Here is a 17,992-nt window from a genome sequence, read left to right as displayed (position 1 = left end):
AGTATTCTAATTATGTATCTTTATTACCAAAAGATAAATAAAATACAAAATAGACATTGTCACTTTATGGAGCTACCCCATGGTAAGGTAGGAATATGAACACGTCATTGACTTTCTTGAAATAGGTTAAGAATTACCTCCATTTGCATTGCTTTTTTAATTGCACAGTAGTCTGAATCTACACACTATATTCATAGTACTTGACAATTCGATTGTTACTATTTCTGAGATGGTAACTTAAAGCTGTATCCTAATCAGTTTTGGTGAGCTGTTAAAAAGCCAATGTACTTCTATCAGGGGTTTGAAACAGGCTGTTTTCATTGAGCCCACTCTGTCAGTATTATTTTCATGATGGTCTTAGAAGAGGCCTGAGGATCATGGCGGTCTCAGTTATTAATAGCCCTACAAGCTATCCTTCTAATTCTTTGAAGAAACTTTCAACTTCAGGTTTTGCTTTTTGCAAATTTTACAGACACCTGCTTACTATAGATATTAGGTATAATGGATATTCTACAATCTTTTAAAATTTAATATTCATTATTTTTACATAAAGGCAATCACAATTAAAGCAACAAATAGTATCACAAACTGTATTTTCTATGATAGAGGAAAGGATTTCTGTGTTTAAAGGCTCAAGTCCAGAATGATTAAAGACCATCACAACACTGGCTCAAAGATGACAAAATATTATTCTTCTGTTATTCTGGATGTAAGATACAAGGAAATATTTTAAAAATAAAAATTTTATAACCAAGTAGAAAACAGAATTATTACTATACAGATTGACATGGGAGATAAAGTTACTCATATGTTCTACAGGTTTCCTTTCAGTAACCCAAAACCCAAGATAGAATAATTTTTTTAGTTTCAGACCAGGGAAACCTTAGAAGGCAAAAACAAAGGATTCTCAAATAACTATAATTATAGTTACTAATAATTTGAAAAAATGAAACCCTGATTTTGAGAAAGAGTAACTAATCTGCCTTCAAAATGCGTGTTAACTAGATAAAGGGCCATATGAATTGTGGAGATACAGTTTAAGCCTTAATGATGTTGAGTAGAAGACATTCTTGCTAGGTAAAGAGCCAAAGCCTCTTTCCACATCACCTAATATAAAATTGGAAAAAAAATCTTAACATACACTTAATGAATTGCTCTTTGTTTTTCTTGTTTCTTCGGTGTACAAAGAAATGAATTTACAAAAGGACTTCTGGAAGCTTTATTAAAGTCAGGCAGCAAAAAGAGTAGTCAAGGGGTTTTCCACCTACAATTATCAGCAAGAAGCTGAAAAGAATGTATCTATGTGTCTATCTTGGGTGACAGTCTATAACTAGCTACTACTGTCCAAGGAAGGAGGCCATGGGGTCATCCGGCCTCTGACGTTTCATTCTATAGGCCTCCATTTCCTCTTCAGTGGGTTCCCGAGTTTCATATATGCTATTGTAAGGCCGCTTCCTCTCATCAATCTGCATAATCTCCTTGACGTGAAGAAGGCGGGCTTCCTCTGCATTCAGGGCCTACAGTGAAAGAAAAAACATGAGTACCACCAATAGTAGCAGAGTACCAAAAGACCCCACTGAATGTAAACTGCTATATGAAAAACCTAGATTATCTGAAAGAGCTTGAGAGTCAGCCAGACTACCTTCAAGCTACAACGAATCACTGTTTGGCTGATACAATATTTTCATACAGCAGGAAATAGTCTACCACATTTTCAATGTTAAAAAATTTTTACTTAATAACAAAGATTCAATGAGATTCACTTTACTAACATAAGTCCAAAACTGATACTTCTGGTGGAAACTACAACTCTGACTTTGCCCAAGGACTTGCTGACACAAATTTTAGAGCTAGAAGGCAATTCTTTCTGGACATATGTCAATAACTCTTAAAGAACAGCTTTACAAAGAACATTTCTTCTGTACATTAGTGATTTTTATCAAACATTCTGAGAAGCAGGCAATACTAAGACAAAAAAATCTCCATTTGCATTCTAGGCCTGATACAAGGTGACCTGAGCAAATCACCCAGACTTGGGATTTTTAAAATGAGCTTGGAGACAGGACTAGATAATTTATTAAGGTCCGTACAAATAAAGAATACTGTCATTGCTCTGACTTCATAAAGTACCTTTTTCAATTTTTCATGTTTCTTTTCTTCATCATCACTATCTGAACTGCTCTTTCGATGCTTCTTCTTCTTCTTCTTTTTCTTCTTTTTATCTTCTTTTAGTTTTTCCTGATGCATCTGATAGGGAGGATTGAAATATAGGGTTATTAATGCAAAAACAAAGTTCTGGTGCAAATTTTGAAGTCTGCCCTCCAGCACTTAAAATTTTTGGACACATGGGGTGCTGGGTGGCTCAGTCAGTTAAGTGTCTGACTTCAGCTCAGATCATGATCTCACGGTTCATGAGTTTGAGCCCTGCATTGGGATCTCTGCTGATAGCACAAAGCCCGTTTCGGATCCTCTGTTCCCCTCTCTCCCTCTCCCTCTCCCCATGCATGAGCACATTCTCTCAAAAATAAATAAACATTAAAAAAAAATTCAGGACAAATGATTATAGACTTACCTCCATGAGTGTTTGAGGTTTTTTTACAGATTCTTCTCCAGTTATATCATTTATAATACATTCCTCTGAATTCTGTGGGAAAATATAGTCATTTGACTTGAGTAATCATAGTTACCGATCATTGAAGAAAAAGTTAAAATTTGAAACATGAGAAATATGTTTCATACAGATTCTGACTTAAGAACTTTTGTTGTTTTACACTTGCAAGAACTAGAGCACAATTACTTACAGCAATCTCCTTCCCAGCTTCTCCAGTGCAATAGGAATACTTGAAAAAGGAGTGACAGCATTTGTATCCCCATCGGCCTTCTTTCCAGTAAGATCCCCAGATATGCTGCAGGGAGAGAGTTGTTACTTAAAAAGGAACCTGAAACTAGGGACTCTCATACACTGTTGATATGAGCATAAAATAATACAGTCCTTTAAAAGGTTAACTTGGGAGGAAACTTATGGGGATTCCAGGGCTAGCTAATAGGGACAAGGTGGCCTGCTCTCAAGTGTGACAAGCAGGCATTAAATTATAATGGTCTTACATTTTATTCCTAAAACTTTAAAAAAAAATTAGGATATCTGACTTCTCTTTAAAAATTAAGAAGGACTGGGAAATTCTGGGCCCACATTCCTACTTGGCAAGAACTGGCTGTTGCTGACCAGTGGATGCCCCTTTCAGACAGGGTTTGTGTTCTCTAGTTTGTATAATTTGCCTGAGTCACTTCACTCATATGATTTAGCAGCCTGGCTCCTATAGGTAGTTCTGTTTTTGATCCAACTTAGACAATTGTAGTTTGGGTACACGTGTTTTATAATGTGATGCAGTATGAATTACACTGTATCACTTATGTTCTTGTTAAAATATTTAACTTTAGTCAAGTCTTTAGATCTGAATTTGTTTATAGGAAATACAGAGGATAGAGGAATAACGCGTATAATATCATACAAGTAATTGAACCAGTCAAAATAGAATGTGAGTTTACAAAATAACTGTCCTGATCTGTTTAGGAGTCACTGTCCTGAAAAAGGGGAGTTTCGATAGAGGGAGATAGAGAAAAAGAGACATAACAACCAAAATAAACTTTGATTGGATTCTGACTCAAAACAAAAACAAAAACAAAAAAAACCCACCTATTTAAGGCATTTTTGTGTATATTTTGGTAATGTAATTAAGAATTACAGATTAGAGGATATTAAGGAGTCCACGATAATTTTCTAAAGTGTGATAATGTAGGGGAATATCCTTAATTTTAGGAAATACATGATATAGTGTCTATCAGTGAAATATCATAATATCTGTAATTTTCAAGTATTTTAGTAAAAAAAAAAAGATACAAATATATATATGTGGGTATATGTATATACCAGCATGCATATACCCCTCCCTCTGTCCAGACAAAACATATATGGCAACATGCAAAATATTTCTGAATCTAGGTGGTGGGTATGTGGGTGAACATAATAGTATTCTAAAGTTTTTGTATTTTTAGAAAAATTTCATAAAATAAAATTAAAATATAAAAAAAAAAAAAAAAAAAAAAAGGAAAACAAGCCCAACAATGATTCGCTACGAAGCTGTAAAAAGAAAATATAACTCAGAGAAAAATGCTAACAAGGACACCAGATGGTTCTAGTTTAACACATACTGTGTGATTGTGGATCTTCACATCCTCCTCATACTTAGAGCAGGCGACAGCCCTCTCCTGTCCTTTGATGACTGTCCCATGTCTTGAGTACTCCACATAGTCTTCAGTCTGAGCTAAAAGCAATTCAGCTGGAGGGGCATCCAAATGTTCTTGGCCACCATACTAAAAGAACATTGAATATTATTAAATACATTTTACAGCAAAGGTTTTCATTCAAATCTCTATTGATCAGTTTGTTTCTAATCAGAAACATGAAAGCAATATTTTTTATGGGCTCTGTTATACAAAGTACAGTGAAAAAGAAAAAGCCACATGATTTTTATAGGCAAATAAAAGATGTCTCAGTTGTTATCTATGTGTTGAGCGTAGCAAACTACCAAATGGCCATCAATTCCTCTTAACCTTGTATGCGTGCCCATTTGCCACATGACTTTGCTACTCTTCCCCTCAAGAGATAGACAGTCTGTTTCTCCATCTTTGAATCTGGGCCTGGCCATGTTACTTGTTCAGGCCTGTGGGAAACTGGGCAAATGTGATGCAAGCAAAGGCCTGGAAAGCACTTGTGCAGTGGGGCATATTTTTGTTGCTAGTCTCTGGTACCCCAAGAATGCCATATGAGGCTGGACTAGCCTACCAAAGGAGGAGAGCCCACCCTGGGCAGACATGAGTTGTTCCAGATGAGGTCTCTTAGGACAATCAGCCTGCTAACTGCTAGAGACCAGAATGAGGCCATTCTAGATCATCCAGCTTCAGATGGGCAGGCCCAGACCAGGAGACCCAGCTGACATACAAAATCCTCAGAAATAACCAATGTTTCTTTTAAACTGCTATGTTTTTGTTGTTGTTGCTGTTTTCCCGCAAAAGCTTCCTGATACAGCTAAACTGATAATGTATACACTTGATTTCAAGTCAATGTGAGAGTAGGACTGTTCCTAACAAACTAAAAGGGACTTTATGTGCATTGTATTCCAAATGTAAATTGAATGATCATTAACTAGTCATTTCTCTTTAACGAACATTCTTTTTTTAAGCATTTTGGTCAAAATTACCTTTTCCAGGATGCTTTCTTTCTGCTGTTCCTTGAAGTCTTCTTTTTTGACTTTGAAGGACTTGTACAACAGCTCTAGTTTTGTAGGATCGGCCTGCAGATGCACTTCAGATCCCTTGTCATAGGCTTCCCAAGCAAACACTACAAAAATCAAAGACATTTTAATGACTTGTCAGCTACGTTTATTGCATGCTTGTTAAAAACAAACTTTTAAAAATGCCCCCAAATTTCTTTTGAGCTTATAAAAATACCTTGACTTAGAGCAAAGACTTACACTGTGTCTGAGCCATTGAAATGGTATCTCCTGTGTATCTAACGAAGTTATCCCCTGCATAGCTCACTCTGTAAATGCAAATTTAAAAAACAAGTTGTTTCAGAAATTGCTTTCTTTAAGGAAAGTTCATTCTTTTCTGACCCAACCATAGATGATGTTTATTTTAACTCAGATTCAGTTTTATGATTAAAAACTCTCCCCCCACCCCCGCCCTACCTTGAAATCTATTTTTTAATGTTTACTTATTTTTGAGAGAGAGAGAGAGAGAGACAGCAAGCATGAGAGGAACAGAGAGAGGGAGACACAGAATATGAAGCAGACTCCAGGCTCTGAGCTGAGCTGTCAGCACAGAGCCTGATGCCGGGCTCAAACCCACAGACCGTGAGGTCATGACCTGAGCTAAAGTTGGATGCTTAACTGACTGAGCCACCCAGGCGCCCCAAAATCTATACATTTAACTTGATACTTACTCATCTGGATTCTTTCCTGCATTGGCATAGGGATTCTCTCTCATCGCTCTAGTTTTGGGATCATAGTAAGCAGAATTTGGATCTAAATTCCGCAAATACTAGAAGGGAAAATGGTTTAAGACTGCATTAATGTTTACTTCTGTCAAAAAAGATTTCAGCACACTAGGCAGATGAGTCAATCACGATCAATTGTGTGTATACATTTCCAGGTACAGAAGATAAAATACAGAATGATACCTAATCTTGGAATGACTATATTACCTATATACTATCCAGATACCAGATGAGTAGACAAAATTTGGGGTGGGAAGACAAATATTTTTTGAGTGTGTATGTTAAGTTGGCAAGGCTTACTTTTGCAATATCTTCTCGAATCCTGAGATTCCGGACAGTAATTCGCCTCTTAGAGTCAAAGTTCTGTCCAGGCATGTCAATGTCATCTGCGTATTTATCTTCATCCTCATCTTCACTATTATGATCTTTTTCCTGAAGGAAGTGGAAAGAGGGAAAAACAAATTATAAGAAAAAAAGAGCAGCATCTAGTTCTTACTTTCCTTTAATCCAACTCTTATTCAGTTATATTCCTTAAAGCTATTATTATTAGTTATTGTTATTAGCCATTAGCCATCAGAAATTGAAAAATTTGCCAGACAAGGCAAATATTTATTACCGTTTGAGAATTTGGTTCCTCTTCTCCCCACTGGTGTTTTGGAGAATTCTGCATTATGCAAGAAGAAAAAGAATTTGTTATTTTATTCCACTGAATCTACTGATTCACACTTTATTTTTTTATTATCATTTTTTTAATGTTTAGTTTTCAGAGAGAGAGAGTTAGAGCAAGCACAAGCAGGGGAGGGGCAGAGAGGGAGACAGAGAATCCAAAGCAGGCTCCAGGCTCCAAGCTGTCAGCACAGAGCCTGATGCAGGGCTCACACTCATGAAGTGTGAGATCATGACCTGAGCTGAAGTTGGATGCTTAACCGACTGAGCCACCCAGAAGCCCTTATTGATTCACATGTTAAATACTTAGGTAAAATAATATAACTTAAATCTAACTGAACAAATCCTCCTATTTCTCATTGTAATGAACACATAAGTTCTGAATACAAGTATGTACTTATGAATAATTTTATCAGACTGTCTACAAAGCCAGTAAATTTCTAGAGAATTTTCAATGATATAGGATTATAATCACACAAGGGTAGGAGGAACATCAAGATGACCAATGTAATCAATATATATTCATTTCTTATATGTTAACCTTTAGACACCATTTTTGCTAAACCTTACTAGTTTTCTATCAAGTCCAAAAAGAAAATGTTACAGGATCATGTAATAAGTATCTTTAGAACCAGAACAGCTTATGTAAAATTTAGGCAATGAAGGAATCTACTCAGATGACACCATACTGTAATCTAAGAAGGGTGAGATCCTTGGCACAAAGATACTCTTTCTTCATTAGCAACTGGTCAGGATTTTCTCTAATTCTACAAAATGCCTATACCAAAGTAATCAGTATTTTATCATGTCCCTTTAAAAACCTTCAAACGTTAAAAAGAGTACCTTATAGTATAGTGGGGGAATATGAAAATATATGTGTGTGTGAATCAATCAATCTATCTATCTATCCATTCTCCCTATATAAATAGAATGATAGATATAGATACACACACAATATATTGGTGAGAGCATAAATTTGAGCAGCTGTCCTGAATGGTATCTAAGTGATATGACACCAAAATATTAAATAAAATACTCACTGTGTCAACAACTACACATTAAGGAATTTACTCTAACGGAATAATGCATCAATTATATAAAGAGATATGTACAAGAATGTGATTTATAGTGTCATATATAGTATCAAAAATTTGGAAAAAAAATCAACTTAATAATAGATAATTGGTTATATACATTACTATACTTGATGAACACTGAACATCCATTAAGGTGATTCTATCTGGGGCACCTGGGTGACTCAGTCAGTTAAGGTGTCCAACTCTTGGTTTCAGCTGAGGTCATAATCTCACGGTCATGAGATGAGCTTGTTCCTGGCTCCACACTGGGCATGGAGCCTGCTTAGGATTCTCTCTCTCTCTCTTTTCCTCTGCCCTTCCCCTGCTCATGCTTGAACTCTCCCCCCTCCCCCAAAAAACCGTGAAAGTGATTCTATTCAATCTGTAGGAAAAAAACATATAATTTGCTACCCCCTTTCTTTTTTGCTGTTATTTTTTTTGCTGTTAAAAAGGGAGAAAGAGATGGGAATAACATTATATATTTGTTTTTGTTTGTATTTATGTAAGAAACTCTGAAAGTATCCACAAGAAAAACAGATTATGGGGGGGTGGTGAGGTTTTGAGATAGGATGAATGGAGGCAAGGATGGGAGACTTTTTACTGCATATCTTCTTAAATTACTCTGAGTTTTATATAATACCATGTGAATTTATATAAAAATAAATAGGTGTATATTTATTTAATTACACAGAAAACATGATCTCATTGCCTCTATCGTTTAACTGAAAGAGGTGATAATTAAGTATGCAAAGATGAAATCCACATAAAAAACAAGTTGTATTATCATTACACACATATATAGATATATGGGGGTAAGTGGAGTGGGACCTAGAAAGGCCTACCTCAAAATGTTAATAGTTAAAATAGGAGATACTTTCTTCCTTATAATTTTTCTAAAATTTCTTTCACTGCATATGTGTTACTTCCAGAATCATTTTTTTAAATAAAGATTTCATTTTTTAAGTAATTTCTACACCCAACATGGGGTTTGAACTCACAAGCCTGAGATAAAGAGTCACAAGCCTTACTGACTGAGGCAGCCAGGCATCCCAGAATCATGTGTTCTTTTAAATGTTCTTCAGTTATTTTTATTTTTGGTTTAGAGAATAAGAGAGGAGAGGGGCAGAGAGACAGAGAGAATCTTAAGCAGGCTCTACACTCAGTGTGGAGTGTGAAGCCTGGTGTCGGGCTCGATCCCACGACCCTGGGATTATGACCTCAGCTGAAATCAAGAGTCAGACACTTAACCAACTGAGCTGCCTAGGTGCCCGTTTTTTCTTTTATTTTTTAAGTTTATTTATTTATTTTGAGAGAGAGAGAGAAGAGAGTGTACGTGAGCAGGGATGGGGCAGAGAGAGAGAGAGAGAGAGAGAGAGAGAGAGAGAGAAAGAAAGAATACCAAGTAGGCTCTGTGTTATTAGCACAGAGCCTGACACAGGACTTGATCTCATGATCTGTGAGATCATGACCTGAGCCAAAGTCAAGAGTTGGATGCTTAACCAACTAAGACATCCAGGCACCTCTGTTTTTTAAAAAAATAATTGTTTTTTGGAGTTCCCACAAGTTGCGAGTTCAACAACAAAAAAATTTATGATGCTGTACAGAAAGTTCAATCTCTACAGTAGACTTTTCTCCTATGTATGTAGTTAATATCCAAGTACTGAAGTGGTCAAAAATCATCAGTCCCCTGTATACATTTAAGTATGCTTACTGGGCAACTAAATGATACTATGTTTACAATAAACAACAGAGAACATATTAGAACAAAAGAAACAGGCCATTTTCCTTTTTCCAGAATTGGTGGTAACAACAGTTATGAATTACCAAATGTTTACTTACTATGTGATATGAATGCTAAACCTCCTGAAGGGTACATGTTATCTCTGTTTGAGAGATGACAAACTGAGGCTCAGAGAAGCAAATTAATTTTTCTACGATCACCTAGTTAGCCAAGGACAGAGCTGGATTTTAGCATCTATCTGTTAACCTGTGCTGTGAGCCTCAGGGACTGTTCGCTAAGTGGCCTCAGGGACTGTTCGCTTGGTGCTTACTTAGGTCTGTTTCTAATTCATACTTGGCAAGAATTCCTTTTAGAAATTTAAACTCCAAATGTTTTTTATGTGTGCCATAAATTTGTTAAAAAAAAACTTTTAATAAGCATAATATACATTAACTATTAAGTTGTCATGAATAAAAAATTGGCTGCAATACATCTTTTTACTATAAAATTTTTTTAGTCAAAAATTTTGTTTTATTCACCTATAAAATTATTATAGTCGTTATGGAAAATGTAGGAAGCAATAGTAAAAATACAAAGAAAAATTTACTAATTCTACACTGGATGAGAATTAGTATTCTTTTCTCCTATGTGATATTACAATATTTTTTCATGTGTTATTTAAATTTAAGTGTTACCCACTGTTGTTATAAAGATTTTAAGAGCTATGCCCCAGGGGCGCCTGGGTGGCTCAGTCGGTTGAGCATCTGACTTCGACTCAGGTCATGATCCCGTGGTTCATGAGTTCAAACCTCATGTCGGGCTCTGTGCCGACAGCTCAGAGCCTGGAGCCTGTTTCAGATTCTGTGTGTCTCTCTCTCTCTGCCCCTTGCCTGCTCATGCTTTGTCTCTCTCAAAAATAAACATTAAAAAAAATTTAAAAAAAAGAGCCATGCCCCATTCTATCATGCAGATGCAGGAAGTTTACCTCACCAATTCCCCGTTCCTATTTAAGCTATTTCAATTTCTTGCTATCTTAAAAAGTGCTACAACGAACATCTTTGCATATATGACTTTCTCCTGATTACTAGAAAATTCTTTAGGATTGAAAGATCTACTAATTTAATTCCAGAAAACGGATATAAATATTTTATGGCAACATTCTTTACAAAATGATTGTGTCAAGGTATATTCTCATGAATGGTATGAGTGCCAGTTTTACTCTTTCCTCTCAATAGCACTTCTCTGTCCCTAAAATCTTGTGTTTTTTTTAATGTTTATTTTGTTTTTGAGAGAGACAGAGAGAGAAGAGAGAAGAGAGAAGAGAGAAGAGAGAAGAGAGAGGAGAGAAGAGAGAGAGAGAGAGAGAGAGAGTGAGCGAGAGCGCATGTGCACACAGGGGAGAGGGAGCCAGAGTATCTGAAGCGGGCTTTGTGCTGACAGCAGATAGTTGAATGTGGGGCTCGAAATCATAAACCGTGAGAGATCATGACCTGAGCTGAAGTTGGATGCTTAACTGACTGAGCCACTCTGGCGCCCCTGCTAAAATCGTTTCTAACTGGAGAGATAAAATGAATTCTTGTTTCAATTTTCATTTTTGTTTGCTAAGAGTTTGAATTTTTTTATTGATCATTTTTATTACTTACAGCTTGTTCCACTAATTTCCCTGAGGCTAATTCTTCTTGGAGTTTCTGGGCTTTCAGTGTTCGTTTTGCCTAATAAAAAAGGAAACATTTGAAATTAACTTTACAACATTCAAATGAACATTTAGTTTTTTTATATTTAAAATCAACAAATTTATTGCGTTCAGAAAGTTCACTAAACAAGGTCGTCTCTTTGGGATTTCTTGTAGCTCCAGATCTATGGTTTCTAAACAGGAGTTACAAACTCCTGTTTGAACCAAGCATTAATATAAACTGAGCCAAACAGCAGCAGTGATTAAACTGCAGAGAACAAGCTAAGTTCAGAAGGAGCAGCTGTCACCTGACTCCAGATGACTGACTCTTGCCAGGCAGACCCAGGATTACCATATCATTGTTCAAGAAGCGATGAAACTTACATTATACGAAATCCCATGATTTTTAAATGTAAACTCTACTTAAAAAAAGAAAAAGGCAGTGTGACTATGGATTTTAAGGAATGGGGGTGAGTAGGTAAAATCATAACAGAAAAAAACTGAAATTGAATTAAAATAAAATTCGATTTTCTGAAATGAGTTATCCTATTCCCCTCTCACCTCTCTCAAATGCTATGCGAGACAACGGTAAAAATAGGTCTATGGGCAAGATGCAGTGTGTGTGTATACGGGGGGGCAAGAGTTTATAACCTTAAAAAGCCAAAAGCTTTAGACACTAATCTGTTCTCATGCTTCCAATATCTTCTGCAACCTCAGGAATCAAAAAACAATATAAGAATCAAATAAGACACTGCTGCCAATAGGGCTAGCCCATTTCATCTTCACTATTCCGTTAGGCCTACTACTACTATTATAAAAATGCTACCATTTTTATATTGCTTGAAGACAAAAAATAGAGTTGCTAAACCAGTGATACAGCAAAATGTACATTCTTTAAGGAGTGTGGGAAAGCAGGGAACTTTGCTCACCAGATCAACTTTGGCGTATTCTTCTACAATTTTCATGTGTTCCTCTGGATTGTAGCCATTCCACCGGTCCCTCTTCCCATCATAGTCAAACATCAGCTGGGGCTGGACATGCTCATCTGGAGCTATATTAGTACCTGTAAATTTTGCTCCAACTCGCCTAGGTCTCTGGGAAATAAAATAAAATAAAGTCTTTCCCTAAGTTCCTGTAGCCCAGAGGAAAATTTCAGATGACCTTTACAAAGCAAGCATAAACACACCATGGGAGTTTATGGTCTGTTCAGTTATCAGTTACTCTCCCAGCAGTAAATTCTGATGGTGCTAATCTAATTTCACTCAAATTAATTTTTTTTTAACTTGTACCAAAATTTAGGTAATTTTAGAAAAATAGAATTAATCTGACAAGGAAGAATAAAAGAGACTCTGACAAGTTTCTAAAATTCTCAAAGGTGAGCTTACCTCAAAGCAGTCTTTCTTTTTGTGTGTCATGGCCCCACAATTTTCACATGCTCCCTTGCGGTACTTAGTAGTTATGGAATTCTATAAATGGATATAAAGAAAAACAAAATATTCTAATTATCTGAATAAATTAGAAATAATTTTGGCTCTCACTACTATATTATCTAATGAAGTGACTGACTCCTTAAGAGAAAAACGAGTTAGAGTCTCCATACTTTACAAATGAGAAAATTAAGTACTTTAGCAACATAAAATTTATAAAAGAAAACACAGACTAAAATAGTATGTATTGTGAATTTTAATCTCAGGTAAAAGATTATATAATCTGTTTCAATTTAACATAGTATCGAAGGTTCTTATATTAAGTTCTTAAAATAAAATCTCCATTTCCAAAAGGATATATATAAAAGTTGCCCACATACCTCTTTTACACCCCTCTTGTACCATTCTCCAGATGAGCTGTATTGCTTCTGTTTCTCTGGTTGTGGTCTCTGGTGCTTTAAAGTAGGTCTTTTTGATGGATCAATATACCATGGCACTGAAGAAATATACTGAGGTATATGAGGGTTGATGTCTCTGTAATTAAAAATATATATATATGTTTTTAAAGAATAAAGTTTGGGGGTGCCTGGGTGGCTCAGTCAGTTGGGCGTCCAACTTCGGCTCAGGTCATGATCTCGCGGTCCGTGAGTTCGAGCCCCACATTGGGGTCTGGGCTGACAGCTCAAAGCCTGGAGCCTGTTTCGGATTCTGTGTCTCCCTCTCTCTCTGACCCTCCCCTGCTCATGCTCTGTCTCTATCTGTCTCAAAAATAAATAAATGTTAAAAAGAAAAAAAAAAAGAATAAAGTTTGAGGGGTGCTTGGGTGGCTCAGTTGATTAAGCGTCTGACTCTTGATTTTGGCTCAGGTCATGATCTCACGGTTCATGAGATCGAGCTTTGCATAGGGCTCTGTGCTGACAATGTGTGGAGCTTGCTTGGGATTCTCTCCTTCTCTCTCCGCCTCTTCCCACTTGTGCTTACTCATGCTGTCTCCCTCTGTCTCTCAAAAATAAACAAACATGTAAAAAAGAAAAAAAGTTTGAAAATAGTTGATATTACAATTACAAAGGTAGCCTTTATAGACTCTAAGGCCAGAGATAATGCAGTGGGAGGGAGAGGGAAGAGAATATGCTTGGTATCTCTATAATATAGAAAAAAAAAAAAAGAAAAATAAGCAAAGTAATTTATACTTTATTTTAGATTGAAAAAAATTCCAATATAGAAACTAAGAATAGTGATAGAACTGAAGTGAGGAGCTAGATATGGAAGACATGGATGTATGTTAGTAAATAATGTCTTATAAAAGAGTAAGAAGCTAGCTAATAATGTCTAGAGTTGATTAAAACAATGATGTAGGTACATTATTTAGAGATGTGGAAGTATCAACCAGAAAAACTCAAAACAGAAAGATTTAGAAGATTTGCAGAGGTGGAACAAGGAGTGGAAGGGGTTGAAAGGGATGACTGCTATTCATTGTAAGTCCTTCAATATTTTTTTATTAAACCTTACATATATGAATTTGATAAAATAATAAAAACAAAAAGAAAGTAAATGGTAAAGATAGCTTCCTGTGAAAGCAAAGGATGAAAAACTACTCAACTACGTGGGCATAAATTTGAATTTTTAAAAAATGTTTATTTATTTACTTTGAGAGAGAGGGAGAGAGAGAGAGCGCACGTGCACATGTGCACGAGGGAAAGGCAGAAACAGAAAGGGAGAGAGAGAATCCCAAGCAGGCTCTACGTGGGGTCAGCGCAGAGCCAGACACGGGGCTCGATCTCACAAACCTTGAGACCGTAACCTGAATGGAAACCAGGAGTTAGACACTTAACTGACTGAGTCACCCAGGCGCCCCATAAATCTGAATTCTGAATGAACAGATCATGCAAATAATGAAATAACTTACTTTCCTTCTTCATCAACTTCTGCAGGAGCATTACCCAGTTTCCGCTGCTCTTCCAACTCCTTCTTCTTTCTCCAGTCCTCTCTGGTCATCTTCTTTGGTTCCTCCAGACTCATTTCTTTGGACCCCGACAGGGGGGCCGCATTAACTGCATCTACAGCTGCAGCTGACATGGTTATCTGGACCCCTCTATGAAAAGAATGAAATACATATTAGTATAAAGTAGGCCTTCATGAATTCATCAGTAAAACTATTAAAAGTACATCCTAATAAGGCGCGCCTGGGTGGTGCAGTCGGTTAAGCGTCCGACTTCAGCCAGGTCACGATCTCGTGGTCCGTGAGTTCGAGCCCCGCGTCAGGCTCTGGGCTGATGGCTCAGAGCCTGGAGCCTGTTTCCGATTCTGTGTCTCCCTCTTTCTCTGCCCCTTCCCCGTTCATGCGCTGTCTCTCTCTGTCCCAAAAATAAATAAACGTTGAAAAAAAATTAAAAAAAAAAAAAAGTACATCCTAATAACATATACTACAGTCTGGCTTATATATTTCATAAGTTCTTATAGTATCTGTAAGGGAAGGGTCTCGTTCCCCTCCACAAGGTCTCTATTTACCATCTGTAGTTCCTCCCTCAACTCTAATTTATAAATGCAGAGAAATATATAGACATGTACTCAAAATTTCATAAGACTCTTTCATTAACATTCCTGAATTTCTCTATGTGTGTCTCGGACTTTACCAACACATTACATGAGTAAACAATGTCCTGTTTTCCTTAAAGACAAAATGCCTTAAGAATTATCTATATCCGCTGACTCTATTTCCTCATCTTCTACTTCTCTCCTCAATCACTCTAATTTAGCTTCCATCCTCTACCTCTCTAAAGAATTACCACTAAGTTATCAATGATCAATGTACTAAATCCACTGTACATTTTTCAGTTCTGTTCCTTCCCTCTTGAAATATTCTTATCCCTTGGCGTAAGTAACACTATACTCTCCTGTTTTTTCTTGACTCTCTCTTGCTGCTCCCGTCTCCTTTGCAGGTTCATCTAGGTCTGCCTAGTTATTCGATTTTGCATTCTACAGGGCTCAGTGCTAGAGTCTCTTTCATTACTCAGGACTCCATCAGTGGACTAGGTCATCTATTTCTAAGGCTTCATAGCCACAATATATCACTGTTGGCTCTCCAACTTACATCTCCTCTCCAGATCTTTTATCTGAGTTTCATATACATATATTCCAATTGCGTACTTCATAGCATCTTCACTTAGAGGTCTTAGTGATACCTAAACTCAACAAATCTTAATTGAAACTCATGATCTCCTCCATGAAATCTCATCTCCATTCACTGTTTCCTCTCTTTTTAATTTTTTTTAACGTTTATTTATTTTTGAGACAGAGAGAGACAGAGCATGAACGGGGGAGGGACAGACAGAGAAGGAGACATAGAATCGGAAGCAGGCTCCAGGCTCTGAGCCATCAGCCCAGAGCCCGACGCGGGGCTCGAACTCACGGACCGCGAGATCGTGACCAGAGCTGAGGTCGGATGCTTAACCGACTGAGCCACCCAGGCGCCCCTGTTTCCTCTCTTAATGAAAAATACCATTCATTCCTTTACATATGTGTCCCAGCTAATCTCCACATCTATTTCATCACTAAGTATTGCTATTTTCACCTTCTGAATAGCACTCAAATTTATCTACTTCTCTCTATTCTCAATGCTACCATTTCAGTGTAAGTTATTACTTTCCTTTCTTATGGGTCTTCTGTCAGTCTCTCCAACCAGTTCTCCACACTGCAGTGTTATTTTTTCAAAACACATATTTAATCATACCATGTCCTACTACTGCACAAGCTTAAAATCCTTCAATGTGGCACTGTCCAAGAGAAATATAATGCCAGCCTCATACATCATTTTAAGCATTCCAGTAGTCATATTAAGATAGTAAAAAAAAAAAAAAAGCAGTTTCTCTTAATATAAGAGAAACTACGGTAAGTCTTTAAAATCTGACAGATTTTTTTGGGGCGCCTGGGTGGCTCAGTCGGTTGAGCGTCCGACTTCAGCTCAGGTCACGATCTCACGGTTTGTGAGTTTGAGCCCCTCGTCGGGCTCTGGGCTGATGGCTCAGAGCCTGGAGCCTGCTTCCGATTCTGTGTCTCCCTCTCTCTCTCTGCCCCTCCCCCATTCATGCTCTGTCTCTGTCTCAAAAATAAATAAACATTAAAAAAAAATTAAAATCTGACAGATTTTATAGGTATTCAGACTAATCCCCAACAACACTGTCCCCCTAACATAGCTGGACAGTGCACCTCCAACATCTGATAATTCATACTCTAAAAACCACTGAAGACGCACTCCTGGTCTGGCTGGGCACAAGTAAAGTGTCTGAGGCCTAGGACGGCGGCTTCTTTCTCGGTCCCCAATCCCCGTTTCCCCCTCGACCTGGCGTTCATCACTTCCGCAATGATATATCTAAGAATTAGGAGCCTTCAGCCTATTTCCCAGAGTTTCCTAGCTTCACTTCTTCTCGATCCCCAAATTCCCACATTTCCTCACCCAGTCCGGCCACAGCCGACCCCAAAGGCTCCCGACAGAGACGAGATCAGTCCGTCAGTGTTTACTTCCTGTTGTCCCGCCCTCTCCCGGCAGCCACTTCGGTAGTTTCCGGACGAGCGGCAACATGCGCATTAACATCTTGTGGAGGGGAGGGAACTCAGGCTCCCACGCGACGTTGAAATCGCGAGATCTCGAGGTTCCCGACCCCCCCCCCCCCCCCCCCCGCGTCCCAGGACTGTGAAGGGAGTTAGTTTCAGCAGTTGTTTTCCTGTTGCCTGCTTTTGAGTTATTGTTTCTTTTAGAATCGCAGAATATTAGGATGTTAAAAAAAAAAGTCCGTAGGAAAGGCAACAGCTTAAGTTTTTCTACAGAACTGTAAAATGAATGGGGAAGTTCGTGACGTATTACGGGGAAAAAAAAGGCAGTTACAATTAGTATTAGTAGCCGCGTATTGTGTAACAAGTTGGGGACGTGGTGAAGAAAAAGTGACTTTATGTCCTCGAATTTAGTCATGCAGAGTGAAAACGACACCTAAAATAATTTCATATAATTTACAGTTGTAAAAAGTCTCTGTGAAAGGAATACCAGGTGCTATGAGAACATAAGGGACTAATAATAGGTAATTGTGACTTTCTGCACCCAAGTGATCTTGTGTTTTACCATTAGAAAAAAATACTATAAAACAATTTCTATTTCAGGAAACCAATAGTATCTGATATCCCAACCCTCCTTTTAAAGTGCACATATGAAGTAAGATAAAATACTGGAAAATAAGCATTTTGGTAGTAGAATTTCTTGGGTTTTCTTTGTGCTGTTATCTTTTCTTCCTCAAAGTAACATGTATTGCTTTTATTTTTTTAATTTTTTTTAAATGCCTATTTATTTTTGAGAGAGAGCACCAGTACAGGAGGGCCAGAGAGAGA

At 37.4% G+C, this 17,992-nt stretch overlaps 1 protein-coding gene across 1 annotated transcript; it reads right to left on the bottom strand.

Annotated features, from left to right (window-relative positions):
* Window positions 1–17,185, bottom strand: SLU7 (SLU7 homolog, splicing factor). Its single transcript, XM_043596775.1, has 16 exons — window positions 17,070–17,185; window positions 14,523–14,708; window positions 12,997–13,150; window positions 12,575–12,655; window positions 12,119–12,283; window positions 11,161–11,229; window positions 6,672–6,719; window positions 6,356–6,487; window positions 6,002–6,099; window positions 5,532–5,599; window positions 5,259–5,398; window positions 4,210–4,371; window positions 2,802–2,906; window positions 2,573–2,644; window positions 2,131–2,247; window positions 1–1,517 (listed from the first exon to the last, which is right to left on the bottom strand). The coding sequence occupies exons 2-16, from the start codon at window positions 14,690–14,692 to the stop codon at window positions 1,338–1,340; spliced, it is 1,761 nt and encodes a 586-aa protein (XP_043452710.1). The 5' UTR covers window positions 14,693–14,708; window positions 17,070–17,185; the 3' UTR covers window positions 1–1,337.
* Between the last annotated feature and the right edge of the window lie 807 nt (window positions 17,186–17,992).

Source organism: Prionailurus bengalensis, chromosome A1 (assembly GCF_016509475.1).
Source record: "Prionailurus bengalensis isolate Pbe53 chromosome A1, Fcat_Pben_1.1_paternal_pri, whole genome shotgun sequence".
NCBI lineage: Eukaryota > Metazoa > Chordata > Mammalia > Carnivora > Felidae > Prionailurus > Prionailurus bengalensis.
The sequence above is the reverse complement of the archived record's forward strand: the minus strand, read 5'-3'. Positions and strand labels throughout refer to the sequence as shown.